General features: G+C 40.6%; 1 protein-coding gene across 1 annotated transcript in view; it reads right to left on the bottom strand.

Annotated features, from left to right (window-relative positions):
* nlgn2a (neuroligin 2a) overlaps nt 1-21,014 on the bottom strand; it is a 166,253-nt gene that overhangs the window by 53,733 nt on the left and 91,506 nt on the right. Inside the window, exon 4 of the mRNA XM_046380881.1 lies at nt 6,087-6,236. Within this exon, the coding sequence (XP_046236837.1) occupies nt 6,087-6,236 (150 nt within the window). The remainder of the gene's footprint in view (nt 1-6,086; nt 6,237-21,014) is intronic.

Raw genomic sequence — 21,014 nt, 5'->3', positions numbered from 1 at the left:
ATCTTCTCTTCCGCTCTCTTGTTCTCCCTCCCTGAACTCTTGCATTGGTGGTGGATGGATATAAAAAGCTCATTGGGGTGGAGGTGACGTATGTACTGTAAACATGTCTGTCGCCAAGACAAGGTCAAATGCTCAGTGGCCCAGAGAAGCTTTTCATTACATATTGAACTCTGCAGAATTCCCTGCAGAGACCCTGTCTAAGTATGCCTGCTGCCTCCTCCTTCCCTCTCATCTATGTCTGTCTGAGTGCAGGCAGGTAAATTTCCATATTAGCGTACAGAGGGAGTCAGGTGTGTTCTTCTATGTGAATGATTCCACGGTGGTTATCATTTGCTTAGTGCTGGCAAGGCGGAGAGAGAAAAGATCACATCTCTCAATCAGCCAGATGGAAAAAAAAAGATGAGGCTGATTTCCCTTGTCTGACCTCTAGTACAGCCATTCGTGTCTTTCTGTACTTGATTTCCTTTTGTTTTTCTTCAGTGGCCAGTCTTAAAGAAAAGGAGTTTAGCAAGAGACAGTGCAAGAGGAAAATTAATGTATATTGTTGCATAATAAATAAACTGTGTTCTAGTAAATATGACCCCAAAATTATTGAGTTCCTAATCAAAAAGTATAAGGCAAAAACGAAAAAGCAAAGCAGAGAAATTGTTCGTGATTGCAAAAATAAGTCAAGAACAAGAACCTTCTCTCAAGACATAATTCTTAGGGCTATTCATTCCGTGACACAAAGTAACTGTCTTCGGCTGGGGTTTGTAATTCACCAAACAGGATGGTGTGAAGGGGTTTATAATGGACGGATTAATGGTCAAGTTGCCACAGGGGAGAAGAGGATCTACATAAGCAGCAGAAGAAGGAAATACCAAAGCAGAAAAACATGGGAGTCGAGGATGAAGAAATGGTGGAATGGCTGACTTAATTGCCCTGAATGCCTACAGCAGGGATAGAAGGTGCAGTGATTTCTATTTGTGCAGATGTGTGGCGATTAGTCGTTAAACGTTGCTACCTTCGCTACCTGGCACCAGACAGACAAGCTGGTTATTAAAGTAATTGCTATGATTGTATTAATGTCCACGTAGCAGCCATTTCTAGCACGAAAAGTGGATGTGGGACACCACACTGGTCCAGTAGGTGTCACCTTTGTGCTTTGGGTCACACAATATAGGTAGGGTTTCACTCAGGGACAGGTGTTGCAATGTGGAGGAAGACGAATATTTTTTAAAATGCTATGCTAGGTGAACACAGCTTTATTATACTGGTGAAATGTCTGCAATAAATACTCCATCAAAGACAAGAAGCAGAAGTTGGACTCTGTTATTTCTCTAGACAATGTTAAGTGGTGATAAGGCAAGTGCATCGTGTTATTAGAGTGTCTCTGCAGTCCCTAAGTGCCTTTAAGCTTAGTCAGACCATATTTAAATTGTATACTGACTTCATTTGCACTTAAATTTCATGTCTTTTTCATCAAATGTTGCTTTATAAGAAACTAAGCATCCATTATTGATGTTGACAATACTTTTGGGTCTAAGAACTTACTGAAGACTGTGATTAATAGTTACAAATGGCCCTTACAGTATGTGCGACAACCTTTTACCTTATAAATTAAAACTGTGCTCAATTTGGACTGTTTTCTGAGTATGTTCTTATTTTTAGAATATAGTTGCCTTAACAACATCCTTTGTATACTTTTAGTTTCAAATATTTGTATAAAATCACGGCACTGATTTTACCTTTAGCAGCTGTTCAGAAAAATATTTTTCTGCACTCTGGTATTCATTATTTTCACGCACATGCCCGGAGCCACTCTACATTCTGGCTGAAGGTCATATCAAACTGAGTATGTAAAAAAATAAGATTCCCTTTATTTCTATCAACCTGTAATGCATTTCACATTTCCATGTATCAAGGATGTTTTGTCCTTTCCTCTCATGTCACTCCCACAGTGAGGTCAGAAGTCTTACAGGATTTCTGTGATGTGCTCAAGAGCTTGAAAACACTTAAACAGTCAGATACTCAATGTCACTGAAGCTTGAACAAGGGTCCTCCATTTGTAACCTGTTTAACCTTGGTACTATTTGGAGGATGCTTATGAAGATATTCTACACTTTAACACTTTAACTTAACTTAAAAAAGGACAATTTATCACAGCGATAAGTAAGTAAATCTGTGCAAGTCTCATAGCTCATTCATCTGTGCCATAGATAGTTGTGGTCCAGCAACTGTTACATATATATATATACATATATACACGAGATACAGCATTGTTATTTCATCACAGTGGACATGGATACTGTAGTTTCTTATGAGTTACTCAAGCAAAGCTCCCTGTGGTTCTCTGATTCTCTGAAACAACAAAACCCCCAAAACCAAATGAGTGTGGGGTTCAAAACCCCACTTCAGCCAGATATTGGTGCTCTTTCTGAAATACAGGCTGATTTCGAACTTCCAACTGAGCACACTCCAATTTCTTCAAAATTCCCCCTTTCTAGTTAAACTGGAAGTTTCACACAGCGTGTAAAGACTTTGTGAATATACCTGACAACCTGTTTTCAAGGCCAGTAGCAGAGAACTCACACTTTCTTTTGCAATCTGTTACCTTCCAGTTACAGTATGGTTGAGACACATTTTAAAAGGCTAGCTTTAACTCTTAATTAGCAGCAGGGCATTCAAATGAACTCCAGCTGTAATCATTTATATGGTCAGGGTTATTAAACACCCTGCTAAAGTGAAAACATATGGCAATGCAAAACTTTTCAGCCCTCACAGTAATTTGTAGTAAGCTTAGCAAACCACAAAATGTAACTTTTGCACTACTGACTGAGGCTGTAAAAGATTGCATCAATCAACTTCCAAAACATTCCTTTAATGCCCAATATGTGCAGGAAGGGTCTGACACAGACTGAAGGTAATCTCATGCAAAGATAACCATTTCTGTCTGGCAGGCACGCAGCGTTGAGTTTGCATTTCACATGACCACATGTAGCTCCTGTATCAATAATTTGTGCATTGCCCTTCCAAATCAGCATGTCAGACTGTTGAAGCAAGAACACAAACACAGTAGGAACCTTCACACTGTGTCCGCAGAGCAGACATTGATACGCATGAATGCATTCAGCTACATGTGCTCAATGCACACCACCTCTAAACACATGAATGCACATTTCTGACCCTCGTACTGGCTTCTCAGCGTGTCTCTCTCCATCAAAGGAAAATACCATCCATCATACAGGATGCATGGGGTGAAGGATTACTCACATTTCTCCCAGTCATGGCCAAATTGCACTGGAAGGCTCTCATATTTGGGAGATAGCTGCGACTTTCTCTTTGCATACAAATGATGAAGTCCGCCTCCTAATTCGATTTCTCCTTGACTCAAAGAAAGTGATGAGTGTCACAGATAGGGCACTGAAAAAAGAAAATGCAACAGATGCCACCAGGCAAGTGAAGAGAGAGATGTGCAAAGATACTGGGAAGAAATTTACATGAGCAGACAAATGAAATGAAAAGGCCAACGTGATGCACACCCAGTGACGGAGAACAGTGACATGGCAATGATCTGAGATATACTAATACGTTACCATCTTAGCTGAATCAAATTCAACAACAACCTTCACATACTAGGCTCAAGCCGGGATAAAGACTCCACTTCCAGGACCAACAGTGTGCAGCATGACTGATTTGTGCCATAAGATTTTGTCTTATTAAGAAGCCCATTTCGTTGCAATTAGCAACCGTCACTAATTGATTAAATAATCAGCTGATCTGATAATAGGCAGAACAAATTCACAACAAAGAAAAATTCCACTTTATCTCAACTTGGGTCTTACTTTTTGTCATGATTTCTCTCAGTCACATCATTGCATTCAGCAAAGCAATTCCACGATATGGGAACCGCCACCATAACAAAGTCAGACAAGAAATACGTATGGTCTGGTTGTAAACAAGCAACCAACACTTGAGCAAAAATATTGACACTACTTCACTTGGAGGTAGACACACTCAGACATCAAGAATAATTTCCTCGCGGCACAGGAAAATGCGGCATGAAGTGGTTAGTCCAGTAGATCCAGGGAAATCTGTTCTTTATTCTAAACACAAGGTGGTCTGACCTGGGATTTGTGATGTGTTAATACTTGTTGATGATGATAATAATGTTAATTTTACAGATAAGGACGCTCACCACGTGCAAAAATCCTTTAACTTTGTATCACTGCTCAGTAGGACACAGACATAAGAGCAAAGAAACACAATTCTGTCACACACTGGTTTCCTGGCAGTTTCATGACTGCGTTTCAGTACCCACTTGTAGCAAAAACGCTGATGAGCTCAATAAATATGCAACGAACAGCAAAAACTTCAGGTAATTACATGCAAATGAAAATCTGTCATCATTGTAAAAGCTGTGTAAGTGCTCCAAAAAACAACACAGAAAAGTCCTTTAATGAAGACACAAAACAAATCACAGTGAGGCAGTCGATTTTGAACCAGGCAGCCCAGCTCTCTCTTCGGCTAATGAAATATCTAATGCACTTAGTTTCCTTTAGTTAGCACCTGCCTCCTTAGAGGGATGTTCTTCCTCTCCAAGCTAAATTACCTGGTCTCAATGGAGCGAGACAGAGCGCGATGAGTAACAAAGAGAAGTCGAGTGTATTTTCAGTAAAAAGGATGACGAGCTCGTGCTGGAGAGCTGAGGTGACAGATGATACTCTTTTTTTTTTTCTTCAAAGCTGGATATGGCAGGATCTCAGGGTGTCCTGAGCAGACAGGTCACACTACACTTACTGCACTGGGCCTGTAAAGCCACCTTAACTACTTTTCAAATCCTTCACTTTTGCCGTGCTGTGTCTGGTAGAAACAGCTTAAAAAGTGCATCATAACCATGCCTTTTCTAACCACAACGTTCTGTAAAGGCATTTTCCTTTTAACAGTCCTTGCTCTTTGTGGAATGAATTATACAGCTGTGAAATAGACTTCTGGAGGTTGGAGGCGCCATGCAAGGGCATGCAGTTAAAATGAAGAATTGTGAGGTGCATTTCTGTGTCAGTAAAAATGCCAGATCTGTATCTGATTTGCATGCTTGTTCCCGTCTCTGCATTCTCTTCCATAAAGGTCTCTCTGTGAGAGTTACTGGCAAAGTATGACTTGACACCAAATGTAGGGCTCAGCAACCAAATGAATAATTCGAGTGGGGGTCATATGTTGAGAAGGTCAAAGGTGGGACAAGACCATAAATGTGTTTAAGTATAAGGTTGTAAACACTGACTTGATATGAAAGCTAAAATAGAATGAAATACAGCCCACTCACTGCTTGTAATAAGTACATACTGATAACATTTTATGACCTTCATCTAATTAAAATTTAATGGTCATACAGTTACTTGACAAAGTGTGAAAGGAGTATGGATAATTATTCACACCATAAACTTGTAAAACTAATTATGAGAATGTTTTGTTGTTGTTTTTTTTTTTAACTCACAAGAAATGTTTTGCTTTCTGGTATACAGTAATTTATTTTCTTATTTGTGAGCATCTCAGACAAAAATCAGTTCTCAATTACAGTCGGGATAAAAAGAGGTGAGGAGAAAAACCACAAACGCAGAAATCGAGTCTGATATTCTAAAAAAAATTCAGTTATAAAGAGAAAAAGACCTTTTTTTCACAAAATAAATTCAAGGTTTACTGTTGTTGTTAAAGTGTGATGGTTTGCAGTCACTTTTATGAAACCCTGGCTTTCAAAGAACTTGAAACAATTACGCAATCAAGTGTTTCTGTTCCAGCTGTTATCATCAACAAAGGAAATCCATGAGAGAGTGAGCTCTCATGATCAACGCATGCACTAGCTGTCATTAGATTGATGAATTCTGCCGATGTCATTCATCAACGACTTAATCAATTCAGAAAATGTGAGTCTGCTGAGTGAAATCGACTTGCATGTGTGTAAAATGACAGTTCTGTGTTCGGTGAGATGGTGGGAGTGAAAAAGAATAAGAGAAAATCTTGTGAACTGAACGCATTGTTAGGATGCCTGATTTCTTGACATAAAAAACTGCTCACCCTGGTTAATATGAAAAGGCATCCAGCTCACTTACCGAGCACACCAAGGCGGTAGTTCATGGTCACCACGATCACGTTGCCGTAGGCGGCCAGCACGCTGGCATCAAACATGTTTCCGGTGCCTTCCATATAGGAGCCTCCGTGAATAAACAACATCACTGGCTTCTTCCTGCGGTCACGAATATCTACACACACACACACACACACACACAAAGAGGAGAAAACAGGGAGCAAAGAAGGAAAAAGAAAATCAATTACTGTATTTACATCTCGCACATTCTCTTTGATCATATACTGCATTAGAATATCATATATTGAGCAAAGAGCACATTGCTTGTCTAGATGAAAACACAGAACTGTGTCAGAGCCTGAAAACTGAAGTCTTGCCTCCAGCTGGATGTAACCTCTTGTTTGAGGTAATTTACATTTCAGCAACAGGCATCAACAAGAGACGCCACACCGACAATCAAACCCAATGTTTCCTAGTGATTAAAACAATAATGGGTAGTGTGGCTTGTTGGCGTTAAAAACGAGATCCATGTTGACCATTGCTGATGTTATCTCAATCGCGGTGCACAAGAAGCCACATGTGCGACTGATCCCACCTGCACAAAGCTATTCACTAAATTAAAGATCGAAAACAACCCTCCCAGGTGGCACAATGTTGTACACGTCTCTTTCTGCAAAATGCTGATGTCAAAAGAGCTCCCTGCAAAGATGTTTTAACTGTGTGTACAAAAACACTTTGGGACAACGCAGCAAACACACCTGGCAACACAACTGCACTTTACAGGTAAAAACAAAAAGACCCAGTATGACATGAGGAGGCATATTAAATCCAAACCTGCAAAGAGTTAAGTGGACATCTGAAGAACATTCTGTCCACAATCAACAGATAATAAAAGGCTACAGGCTCAAAAATACATCATGTCTGCTATGAATTTCCATAATTTCTTCATTTTATTTTGCACCTTGGAACTCCCATAAATGCAAATTGAAACTCACACTGAGCTGCAGGGACAGCTATATCGGTCTATTTCTAGGTCAATTCCCCTGTGGGGAATCTCTAGAAAACACAGTTTTCTTGCGTGTTATCGCTTTGCACTGGCAGAATTTGTTAGAGGGGAAAAAAAGAAAGATAACTGAAAAAGTTCCATGTGAAAATGTCATTTTTATCATTGGAAAGCATGACACAAAGTTTAGGCTTGGTCCTAATAATCCCTCTAGCAATTACTTTAATCCAAAGAGAAAGTCCTGGATTGGTTTTTTTTTTTATTTTTTTTATTTTAATCAAATTTGGCTTGAAAATAATCTGTTCTCATTTGTTACTTGTCATTTTCTTGATTTATTTGTTATTCAGCTTTTTAGATATTTAGAGATTCGATTATATTCATTCATTATTCCTCTTAAATACTCTGTAAATATGAATATCTAAACTGTTGTTCATTAAAAACCACGATGACATGATGAAGACAAGGTCTTGCATCGTTCCTTAAAAAATGCATGCGGAACATTTCAGAGTGCATCTAGTCAAAGTCAGTCATGAAATGCTTCATCACATGCCTGCTACTACAGCGCTGTGTGCACGCAGGATGGTCCCTGATGGGCCCTCGTTGGCCTTTGAACCAGTCTCCCAGCAGACTGAGAGCAACGATACTCCTGCCTGCCAGGAGCCTACGGTAGCATATGGCACAAGACTTAGAACTGTGGCACAGTGACAGGCCCTCTTGGCTTCTGTGTGTGAATGAGTGTGAGTATGTGTATGTGTGTGTGTGCCTGTGTGTAGGCTTAAGGATATGAGTGAGCAGTAGTGCAGAACAACCACATAAATAACCACCACAGCATCTGTTGGAAGGGAACAGAGATGGAGGTTGTATGACTCCCTTTGAAACCTGCTTAAATATATATGTGAAATACTTCCTGAAACGTGCATCAAATGTTTCACACATTACACACATACACCCTAAAACACCTGTGACGTACAACGGGTATTGCACACACATGCACTGTATATTTAATACACAGCCATGAGGCTAAAGCCGGTGCGTCAGTCAGGCAGACACACTCACATTGGGGAGAGACAAATTTACAGGCAGCTGCAATGGAGAGTAGCTATGGCAACTGCTTCACTTCCACTTCTCTCTCTCTCTCTCTTTGAGTCTCTCAGTCTCCCTACATGAACCACTCTCACGTGGACAAAGTCTCATTGACTGTTGCCGCGGCAACATATTGCTCTTGCGCATCTCTAACCTCGTGACGCCCCCTTTGCCTCATCTCTACCTGAGTCTCGTTTCATTAGCGGCAAATGGCCACATGCACACTTCCTATGCAAGCATCTCTGCATTCTGCATCAGGAGATGAAGACTGACAGCAACTGGCATCACGGGAGACATGATGCAGATGCACTGATGTACCCACCCACACCCACATAAGAGATAAACACACACACCAAGCAGGCTGTCACAGTTGACCTGTAGACTCTGTGTCCATGGATCAGTTACAGGGCGAATCGTTCTGGCACAGTGACAGACAGGACTGAGGCCCTCAGGGGCTACAAGCTCTTGCTCTCACTCCCTGTCTTCCCTGTCTTCTCTGTCTCAGGCTTTCTGTTTCCTTCTGCCTCTGGCCTTGTTTTGTTTCTACCACAACAAAAGTTTAGCATGCAATGCCCTCAGATGGATGGGTGGTTAGGTTCCAAGATTAAGGAGTCACATGTGATCCCCATGTGGGATGAACTCCTTTCTTAAAGCTTAAAGAAATGCCAAGAGTCCTATAGGGTTCCGTCATTTATCTTCTTAAAAATAACATGCAAATATTATGCAGCGAGATGCATCAAAAAAGAAATCAGATCATTGGCTCCACTGGGAGAACTTGTGGTACATCATTTGCTTTTCATGTTTACAACATGTCCAAATGGTTGGTATGGTTTTTCATTAACCTTAGATTTTTAAGATTTTGTTTTTTCCTTCATCCTGGATTAAAATATTTTTGTTAGCATGTGTTGGATTGTTTTTCTTTTTTTGCTTGTTTTAACAGTACCTAAGTACAATTACAAAGTAATTTTACTCAAATGACTATCGCATGTTTTGCCACTTTGGTTATGGTCCTGTAGCTACTGGTTCACATCAAAAGTTTAATTTATTTATTCATCAGTGACAATCTGGTCTTTTCGGTCATGATAAATCTTAATGTAGTCTGACAGTCCAGCAGTGTGAGAAAGTGTTGATAATGTCATGTTCACATTCAGTAAGGGGCCTTTATGTTACACAACGCTTAGTTTTACTTTGATAGTATACTTTAAAAATAATGCTGAATAATCCCATTATACATTTTCATATTATTTATAGTAAACATTTCTCTGCAATAGCCATTCAGTGTATTTACATTTGCCTCTCTATACAGTAGTTTTCATTGCTGTTGGCAGATTCTACCATTATCACACGGGGTTCATGTGCTCACACGCTCACAGGAAATGCATGCACGTACTTTACTGTTCTAGTCAGGGTTACAACCAACCCCAAAAAAAAAAAAAAGCCTACAAAATTGGCCAAAGATTCACTGATTGCTTCACTGTGATGGAACAGCCAGTGGCAGATGATGGTGATGATGATGCAACGAGATGAGCATCAGTCTAACCTGAAGCTGTGGACAACAAGGTGATGCAAATATGGCATTTCTGTTTGTTTGATGCATTGATTTGATTAAGGTTACAGCTCATCATCACTTCACTCTGATCAGATTGTTTTGTCCCTCCAGGTGTTGTCACTTGTTTGATCATCTGTGTCCATCTTATTGTACTGCTCAGTCAAGCGCAAAAAAAAACAAAAAAAAACTTTATAAGTGCATGTGGAAATTGAAAAAGTGCATAAAGCAAAGTAGGAAAAGCATTTCCTGCTTCTAACTGTATCTAACTGATATCAGCCACACTGATCACTGGTGGATCTCCCACAACCACATCAAAGTTGCATTTTCAGTGTTACAGTGTGAAGTTACTGCCACTGGCAACTGACGCTGCCACTGACTCACATTACAGGCCTTTTAGATGTGACAGAGTATTTTTCCATTGCGGCATTACAACAATTACCACCACTGCTGCTAGTTAAATCTCAACAAAGAAAGATGTGAATTACAGCTGACGACAAATTATAAATAGCTGGCAGGCTTGCAATAAGGCTCTGCTCCTTTATCAGAGTTATAACAGCACCTCAGTGTTAACAGACATGAGAATAAAGACCAAAATTGAAAAGGTGAGCAAAATCAAATAACCAAACAATGCCAGTGAAAACACTGGTTCTGCTCAGCAAACAACAACAAAGACAAAGCATGATGGCAGAGAACAGCTGAGGGCTGGTACCCCGAGGAGCTTAGCGTGGCTGCTGATCCTTTCAAGCAGAACGGAGACAATGAAACGATTAGGCCTAAACTTGTGTTGAGTGTTGCAGTTTAACACACCGCCCACCGGTTGCTCTCTGAGACGCCACCCTCTGGTCTCCTGATGAGACGTGGGGTCCTTCGTCTCCAACCGCATTATCAACTGACTGATTAGTCACGGGGATGAAGCGCGGTCCGCTGCGCTGTGTGCGTCACTGTCGGGTGTTGATTTTATTAGAACAATTTTACGAGAACTGATGTCTGCTGTCGGCAATAACTGACAGCTCCAGCAGAGATGCAGAGGAACGACTCGTATGTACCTAAGTGGTACAACTGAAGAATGTCAGATGAAAAGCTTTAGGTTGTACATGCATATTTTACTAGAAGATTTTTTTTTTGAGTAACATCTGAGAGCAAACCAAGGATTAACCTCAACCACAGCCTGTCTAACCCGGTTTCTCTGGGAGCTACACCAGCAGAGAGATGCTAGAAGGCTTGGCGTGGAGGACACAGCATTTAAGAAGAATATATTAAACCTTCACAGAACAGAGAGCGCAGGAGCCTGCTGAGATATCATCTTCCCATATGTTAAACTGAGCATGGAGAGATGGAAGCGTCTCTTTACAGAAGAGTCATAATTAAAAAGAAATTGAATCATGTTGGGGTGAAACGACAACTCAAGGGAGAATAACGGAGCACACAGGCTTTTACACCTTCTCCAAATTAGCATTTTCGTTTCTCCTATGCAGCCTCAACTTTTTCCACCATTTCAATCTTCATTTTCATTAGTATGGAGAGGTCAGGCTAGTGTGTGTGCACAAGCACATGTGGGTGTGAGGTAGAGATAAATATTGACCTTTTACGCTGAGGTTCCAAGCTGTAATAACAGGGAAATTCCTCACAGCAAATGATGAACTGTCATCTGTGTGCAAATACACAAAGGTTCATTGTACTAGCATTCCAATTAACAGAAAGGTTTCTGAGTGGTGAAAATATTGTAACTGTGTAATGGAAGGTATACATTTGGGAATGAGACCTGCATTTTTGGTCATGAAGTACTGGAAACATTTAATAAATATGAGGTTATACAAATTTATATATTATGGAATGGGGCTCATCCTCCTCATTAAGAAGACATTTTAAAAAAAAGTGTCATTTCAATATTAAAAAAATTATATGTAAGGTTAACAAAAATATATTACATTTTTAATGAACCAGGATGACAGAAAACACTCTTGTTTGTATATTTATTATCTATCAAATATTATTAATGTATCTGTATTTGGATTAAGATGTTTGGTGACTTGATTTTAGTCAAAAATAAAGCCAGTAATCACCAAGGATCTCAAGGACTTGAGGAAGATGTGAGCAACCTAATGTGAACTGCATTAAAAAAAAAAGTACAGTATTATTTCAATTAAGAGAGAGAGAGAGAAAGAGAGAGAGAGACTCTCTCGTGTGTGTGTGTGTGTATGTATGGGGGATGTTAGTAGGAGGTCAGTGGCAGGCTGATGTGATAGAGGGCTGGAGGTGGATATAGACACAGGGTGATGAATGGGATCTGATGAGATGCAGAGCAGCAGAGCAGGCCTATAGGCCTCTGAGCAGAGCTAAGGCTGAATCGTTAGCGCACAATGGATCAAAGCAAAGGCCATACTGATTTTATCTAGGACAAGTAAGTGTCCAGGCTCTGGTATTATAATGTCTGTGATAACCAGCTGCAAATACGAGGAACTAGCTTTTCCATGGAAAGTAACATTTTTGGCAAGAATAACTGACATGTTGCATCTGATATCAATACAAAATGAAAAAACACAAACAAACAAAGATGTTTAACTTGCTTTAAAAAGGTCATTCATCACAACAGACATCATGTCCCTTCTATTTATCTTTTTAGTTTTGCTTTTTTTTTTAAAATTTTTGTCAAACTTACATTGTGGCACCATAGAAGTAGTAGTTAATATCATGTACTGCTTTCCCAACGGTGCATTCAAGTGCTCACATAGAGCTTTGACATTCGACATTTGACAATTAGCTGCTAGACAGCATTCACAAAATACGCTTTCAGGGGATCAAACCCAACATACAACATAGATAGGAGTGAGTGTCTGAATCTGCGTTTGTTCACTAAACTAAATAAATCATATCTCCATCTGTACTCACAAGGGGAGGTGCTTAAACCAGAACTGGGTGAGAAAGTTGTTCATTTAAATCTGAAATTGATATGGATTAACCAAAAGTTATATATTATCCGTATTTATAATTTACTAGAAAACTTTTTCCAGAACAGCCTCAGATCAATGCGTCTGATCACAAGAGAGAGAAAAATATTTACAGAACTTTTATTTATTTATTTATGTTTTATATAAACTTGAATGAATAAACTTCAGTCAGCCACTCAATAAGAATTTTCCTTTCATCATGAGTATGGATCTCGACACCTGGATCATACTCATACTCTTAAAAAGTATTTGTACTGGATACTTGTTTCAGTTGAGTACTCACACAGACAAAAGAAGAAAATATCCTTTGGGATGCTGTGTCTTGGATTCCAACGTTCGAATGCTGACTCTCAAGTGTCAGATTCAGTATACTTTGTAGCCTGTTAAGACCCTGATTAAAGTATGTATAATTTTATAAAGATAATTAACAATTATATTGCATTGTAAATGATTATTACAACGCTTTCTGCACCACGCAGGTCTATTGGAAGTCTATAAACCCCCCTGCAAACACCGTTTGATGTACCACTGACTGCCTCTGCTTTCTGTTCTGTTCATGGACATATGGCATGTGGCAAGTAGAATGGATACATGAAAGGAAAGCTTTGCTATGTGTTTATGCTTGTAAAAATCAATGGGACATAAACATATATATATGAGACCTATATGTATATACACTGGGCAGCAACAGCAATAACACCACTGACAGTTGAGGTGAATAACAATCATCTGTTTACAGTGCAATGTTCTGCGGGGAAACCTTGGGTTCTGTCAGTCACATGGATGTTCTTTGACACACACCACGCACCTAAACAACATTGAAGATCAAATACACCAACCGCAAAGCAACGACTCTTCCAGTCAGCAGCAGCCTCACCCCAACTGGACAATGTACACCGTCGCATTTTGAAAACAGCTCAGGAACGTCTCAAGGACCGCAGCGACTGCTTGCAGACCACCCAGATCCCAAAATGATTGAGAATCTGTGTGCTCCACCCTCCCACCAGGTGGGATCTCCCACGTGGAGGCCCAACTCTCAATGAACAGGACCTGAAGGACCCAACATTCCAATGCTGGTGGAAAAATACCTTCAGAAATACCTTCAGAAGTTGTGTGTCCCTTAACATGACATTCAGAGCTGTTTTAGTAGCAACATATTAAACAATTGGTTTTAATGTTGTGGCTGTCCAATGGAGCTAACTGGATAGCATGCAGATTTTAGTAAGGACTTAAATTTAGTTTTGTTGATGGGACTGGCAGTTACGTATGAGACCAAGATGCTGATGTAAAGCAAAGACAAGGCTTTCAGTATGTACATGCATGTATGTCTGAGTGGAACATAAAGACTGAATACTTAATTTTCCATGCACTGTGTTTGTCATAACAAGAAAATTCCCAATTCTGCTAAAGAACAACAACAACAACAACAAAATTCCAAAAGAAATAAAAGCTCTACCACCTCCACACTGGTTGGTGCAAAGACTGAAGAAGCTCACACACACACACACACATGCACAGTCAGCACACACACCAAGCGCTGCTCCTGTTGCCTCTGTTCTCTCTGTCTGCATGAGCTTATGACACTGGGGCTGTGGGGACCAGCATGGAGTCAGGATGATCCTTGCTGCTGTTCTGTTTGTACTCTGTCTACACCAACTTCACTGCCTGCGACAGCAAGCAAACAACCACCTCACAGCTCAATATGCTTCCGAAGATCTGAACAGCAACACCCCCCCCAAGCCCAAAAATAAGTAAACAGCTCCTGCTCAAAGGTGTGTGATGTGTCTACAGTATCTATCTAGTACTGCGTGACAATTATCACTGCTATTATACACAAATGTTGCTAAAACTTGCTTTTCACTAGGTTTAATGACAGGAAATCACATTTCCGATACCAGAGAAGCAGTCACCACTCCCCCCCCCCCCCCAAAAAAGAGAAAAAAACTTCTTTGTTAAGCAATTAGACATAAAGAGCTACTTCTCACTGAGGCTGCCGCAACGTGCCGAGACATCTGCACCCTTTACTCCTTTGTATTTTGAGCTCAGCGCCTCCTTTCTGCTTCAACTTCCCCCAAATCAGAAAGCAGTGCCTCTTCTTTCCCTCAGCAGATTAAGTGTGGGCGAGGTAAAAAAGAAGCAGAGCGAGGGAGAGGAAAAAAGACGAGTAGGGCCACGGGGAATAAGAATAGCCGCCCTGGTCTGTCTCACAACAACATGCTCTTATTAGACTCAATAACAGCTCCAAAATCACAAGTACTCCTCTCTAATTTTCTCTGTCCATCTATCGCTCTTTCTTCTCTCTCTCGCTCTACTCACAGCACTTGTTTGCCTCGCACTCCTGCCACCAGCAAGTGCTCTCTCCTCTCCCTATCTGGCTTCCCGTTGCTCTCGATCTACCTCACGTTTCTTTATCTTTCACTCGTCGCGCTCGGCCTCCAGCAGTCACCACTATCCCGACCCGTCTCATCTTCTCCACTTGTTTGTTTTCTGATCTCCATTTTCTCAGTGATACCCCACTTTCTTTTCATCTCTCGCTCTTTCTCCCTCTGTCTTAATCTACCACTGGCTGGCCTCTCGCTGCGAGAGTCTATTTGTAACCTCTTTCATACCGCAGCTCGAGAGCTCAGCGCATTCACTTGTTTTTATTCCAATTGCAGACTGGTCTTCCTTTCTCTCTCTCTCTCTCTCTATTAGTCTTCCTCTATCTTTTTTCTCATCTCTCTGTCATAGGATTTTGTGGCACGTCTACTGTTAAATTATCTCTCTCGCCCTCTTCTCTCTCCCATCTGTGTTATAAATAATGGTTGGATTAGGCTGACTTTTTGTTTTGCTCACTATTAGGGAGCGGATCAATTCCACAAATTGAGTGGATGGGGAAGCGAACACACACACACACACACACACACACACACACACACACAGCTCCTCTGTCCTCCAAAATACCACAGTCACAAAGACGACACAAACACAGGCATTGTCCTTGCTTTTCCCACTGCTGCCTTTCTCTTTCCCCCTCATGACAGTTTTCTTCTCTTCTATTTTCCACATCCTTTTCTTTCAACCTTAAGCCTTTTGGACTTCAACTGACCCCTCTCCTCTTCCTTCCTTCCTTCCTCCCTCCTTTTCCTTACCTTCTGCTTTTATTTACGTCCACATTCTTCATGCTTGACTGGTAACAAGATACCCTCGTTTTTATCATATGAGTGTTTGCATATGATTAAAAATCACTATTCATAGCAAAATTAAAAATTAATATTGTAATTTTATTGCTCTTTATTGCATAAAGTCTACTTTACTATAAAGTATACTGTATGTATCGTATTTTCACAGGTCTTACATCCATAAAAACTGAATTAGGTTTGATCCTGAGTTAAGGAATAAATCTGAAATGAACATTAGGATCTGATTTGAGTAAGGAGTGTGGAGGGCTTGGAGATAAGATGTTTTTCTTTTGACAACTATGAACTGGCCAAAGGTTTAGCGCTACTCTTGTTTTAAAGTAAGAAATGGCTCTCAATGAAAGGCTGTCATGTGTGTAGAAATATAAACGCATGCACATTTCTTTCCCTTTATACTTGCCCACTTGCGTATGTCTGTGAATAAAATGTGATGAACCACATTCAAACGCTCCTCCTCATCTGTCCTCATGCAACCTTTCATTATGCCCAGTCCACCTCCCTCCTTCCCTCTCTCTGCCCTCTGTACCCCCCTCCCTCCCATAACGATCTAGCCATTACCAGGCTGCCTTTTGCTGCCCTGGTTTCACAGGGTGTCTGGGGTCTAATTGGGATTCAATGAGTGTGTGTTGCTGTGAGGTCTGACTGACAGACTGGGGTCAATTCCCCCCATATAGATATACTTTAGGGTCTTCACATACAAATACACGGACATTAAATCCACACACAAAAATTACAAATTCTAAACATGCAATACATCCACATCACACTCACATTTCAAAATGTACTTGAAAAATATATTCTACCCTAGATGAAGAGATAAATACAAAGACAAACTGCAGTCAGTGTTCTGCTCATTTGCATAATTTGCTCTGATTGATTGTTCATGATTTGTTTCCTTGCTTCAGGGTTTAAGTAACAGTTTGTCTGTAACAGAAGAACATACAAGTGACACACACATTTTGCTATGAGAGCTGTAGAGTGTGTTTGCTTATGGATGTATTGTCGTTCAAGACAGGGAAGGAGAGAAACAATAGATTTGGCGTCAAGAGTCTCTGCTGTCCTCTCCAGTGAGACACCAGTGTTCCCATTTAGTAGTGCTGGCAGCTTTGCAACTTCTCACCACTCTGCATCTCATATATAAAGATAATTCCTTGACTGGAATGCTACTCCAACAGTCACATTACAATCCAGGGTAAAACACACAAACACAACGAGTACAAAGCCAGAAAGAGACAACACACCCTGAGAAAAAGCAGTGAGTGAGTTTTGTAGCTCAACAAAGCAACTTTGCACCACATGTCACATTAAAGCTGCATGTGTGTACAAGGATTCAACTTTGCTGCTGTGTGTGTCAGTGCTGTATGAGAACGTGTGTTTCCTCAGCAGGCACTCAGTTTGTGCTGTGATCTCTGGGACAACATCGTTACCAAAAGCCTGGCTCCGTTTCACCACGGGGTATGTGGGCATGCAGTCGTTCCTCTGTAATCAAACATTTCTTACATGTGTGGAGATCTTCCAGTCTGCGCTCCATGTCACCACGGGGGAGATATGGATTATCAGCAGCCATTTATCTCGTCTCGCCTGTTCTGACAGTTAATCTGATGGCGGAATAGCAAATTCTACCTCTTCTACAGAGCTGTCAGACCTTCAGCTCTGACTGGTTTTCGCAACTTAGATTCGCCACACCCACATTTTCCCTGTATCCATGCAACTAAACGAAAAAGGCTGATGGAAGTCCCACTTCACTGCATGTGTATCCTGTGATGATCAAGAGCCAAAAATAAACTTCTAGGCCCCTAGTAAATAAATGTTGTACCTGCCAAGAATACTTCCACTGGCCCATCCCTTTATATACATCACAGTCACACCACTGCATCGAATTGCATCGTTTCCTGTTTTTGATTTTTGTATTTGAAACTTTAACATTTATAAACAGCATTTCAACTGCGACTGTAATGTAATAACTTTACTTTGATAACACCACATACAATTATTTTAAACTGTTTACTTAATAATCAAGGTACTCAGACATCATCACATATCAAAGTAATGTTTAAATATAAATAAGGTAAGATAAGATAAAAAAAAACCCTTTATTTGTCCCGCAAAGGGGAATAACAACTTTTGTCAAATACAAATTAAATTTTCAATTCAATTCAATTTATTTATACAGCTCCAAATAACAATGACAGTTGTCTCATGATGCTTTCCAGTTGGAGCAGGTCTAGACCAAACTCTATAATTTGATTTTTAGAGAAACCAAACAAAACCCCCATGAGAAAGCACTTATCGACAGTGGTGAGGAAAAACTTCCTTTAAGAAGGCAGAAACCTTGGAGCAGACCGATCTGAGATTACCTTGCATTCCTGTAACCCTTAAGAGCAATGATTTTATAACCATTTTTATTGACACTCTCAACTGGTACTGACCTACCTTCAAATGCAGAAGCTTTGGAAACAGCTGTAGGACCAGACAATTATCTTGACTGCTTTTCTCCCATTGCCCTTCATCAACTCAATTCACTAATCTCTCCGTCTAAACCATCAACATGCCTCTTAGACCCTATCCTAACTAAGCTGCTCAAAGAGGTTTTACCCCTATTTAGCAATTCAAAAGAAAAGAAAGGGAATTATAACACTACTATGTTTTGAAATAATACCATCAAATAAAATCCTCACATTATTATTAGCAAACCTCTTTATCTGCATTCCAAACCTTAATTCTCAGCTTTCCTCTTTCAACACCCAACAATGTACCCACACATTGTTGGGTGTTGAAAGAGGGTGATTATTAACAAGTGACCAAAAAGTCAGGCATGTGTCCACAGCCGAAGCCTGCTGTAAAGCCTCCTTCATCACACACTGTATCATCACCTCTATATCCATCCCACTAGCTACCCTAATAGTGCAAATATTCTCTCAAAAATGTTTGCAACAATATTTCCAATACAGCATTATGGGAATGGAAAACATGGATATAAATAGCAGAGTGAGCCATTGAGGAGGGCAGCTGTCATGGATTATCACCCCCCATCCACTTGCAATACATCAGACCTGTTCTTGCTACTTGCCACCGAAATAGGTAGAAGTACACAGTACTTGCTTACTTTTGTTGTTGTTCTCATTTCACACTTCTTGCTTCAGTGAGAGTCACATATTTAAATGTGCAGCTACTCCTTTCACACACTCCATGCTTGAATGTACATTTTAGCTTTCAAAACTGTGCATGTGAGCATTAACCAAGAGTATAACTCCGCAATGCTTCACTAATGCTGCTGATCTCACTAGTGCCTGCTGGGAGGTCTTCCCTGCAATACAATTTGACAATTCCAAACTTCATTTGTTTCAGTGAGCACTTTAAAGTTTATTGATTTGGATTAAATAGACCCATAACAGCTCTTGACTAGCTCAAAGCCAGCACTGGGGTATTCAACGAGTTCCAGGAGTGGGAGAGGAGCTGAGCCAGCCTTCACTGTTGCTTCCCTCAGTCCCTTATAGCCATTACACATGGCAATAAACCCAGCCAAGTGCAAAACAAAAAAAAACTGTGCTGAGCTTTTTCCCAAGCGCTAAGCTAGCTGACAGGCGACACTGTGCCAACTAGCTCTCTCTTTTCCCCGTCTCTTTCTTTCTCACCCACTGTCCCTCTCTATCTCCGGGTACCTTCCGATCCTTTTCATCTCCATCTTTCCCTCAGCCTCCCTCCGTTCACTCCTCTTCAGTTCCTTTATCTTGCCAAAGGGTTTCAAGCTCAGTAAAATACTATCTGTCAGCATGCGATGCAGTAGGTGTATTCGACATGATATTGACACAGCCTTGACATGACGTGGGCTGAGCGTGGAGGTAATAGGGAGGCCAGGAGCTTCAGCAGCAAATAACCAACAGGCCCACAGAGAGATGGAGTGATAGAAAGAGACGAGAGATTGAATCTCTGCAGCAACGTTAAAATAAAGTTGGTTTGACATTACTGTTGATCCTTTCCTGCAGAAGATACTTCTCCGTTGTTTGCCGGGTTCTCTTTTGTCCTGTGCCGAGCCATAGTGTGTTATTCTGTCCTTTGTCATGCCAGTGTGGTTTTCTGCACCACACTGTCCTGTTTTGTTGTCTTATTTAGCATTTACAAACAGGGAAGTTGTTCAGTTCTGCTTCGTTTGCTCTCTTTCTGCTCCTACTGATTTTTTTATCCATTCTCCTTTTACCGTTTTTCGATATACTTCTCAGTCTTGTCCCTGTATCACCTCATTCCATTAAAAATCCTCTTATAAAGTAATTTGTACTCAGCGCATAAAAATGTACAAATGGTGAAAATAATAGAATGGATGCCGCCCCCCCACATTTCTCACTGCTGATTGCTCATGGCCTCCTTGTCCTTTTGTATTTCGCAGAGATTTGACTGTTAGAATGTGTATTGTACAGTAAACTGAATATTACACTGTGTCTACAGGAAAAGCCTACAGGAAATGAAGAGATTTAGCAGGAGAGAATCTCCCTGGATGCTCCTAATTATATGAAAAAAGATGGAACGTGTCAACTCTCTGTCCTCGCATGGCGCTGTTTTCCAAAATGAGAGATTGTGAGCGAGTACTGTGATAGGGGAAAGTGTTTTAGAGTGAATGGGAACATCTGAGAGCACGAACAGAGAAGCCGACATGGAGAGATGGTGCATTGCCCAGAGGCCAGCATCTGTTAGCGGAGTTATAACTACAGTGGAAACACCATATAATACAGAAAGACAGCAAGAGGAGCAGGAGGAGGAGGAGGAAAAGAAGAAGGAGGAGGAGTGGAGGAGTGGAACAAAAAAGGGAAGAAGCTGAGAAAAACAGACAAAACAGAGTGGAGACAAAAGCCTGTGCCTGTCAGAATCAGAATCAGAATCAGAAAAGACTTTATTGCCATTGTAAGTGAGGAGGTTTCACATTACTAGGAATTTGTCTTGGTGATTGGTGCATACATAGAACATAGAACATATAATGGAAGAATAAAATAAAATAAAAATAAAATAGAATAAGGTAACACAAAATAAAATAAGTAAAATAAATATGTCCAAAAGTGAGGTAGTGCAGGGTGGAGTATAGTGCAAGTGGGTGAGGTAAACAGTGCAAATGAACAGCAGGTGGATAATGACATGAGCAAAATCAATGACTAAGGTGCAGCGCAGCATGTTAGTCAGTTGGTGTTCAACAGTCTAACAG

This window comes from Scatophagus argus, chromosome 23, assembly GCF_020382885.2.
Source record: "Scatophagus argus isolate fScaArg1 chromosome 23, fScaArg1.pri, whole genome shotgun sequence".
Taxonomy (NCBI): Eukaryota; Metazoa; Chordata; class Actinopteri; family Scatophagidae; genus Scatophagus; species Scatophagus argus.
This window is presented reverse-complemented; position numbering and strand designations above follow the sequence as displayed.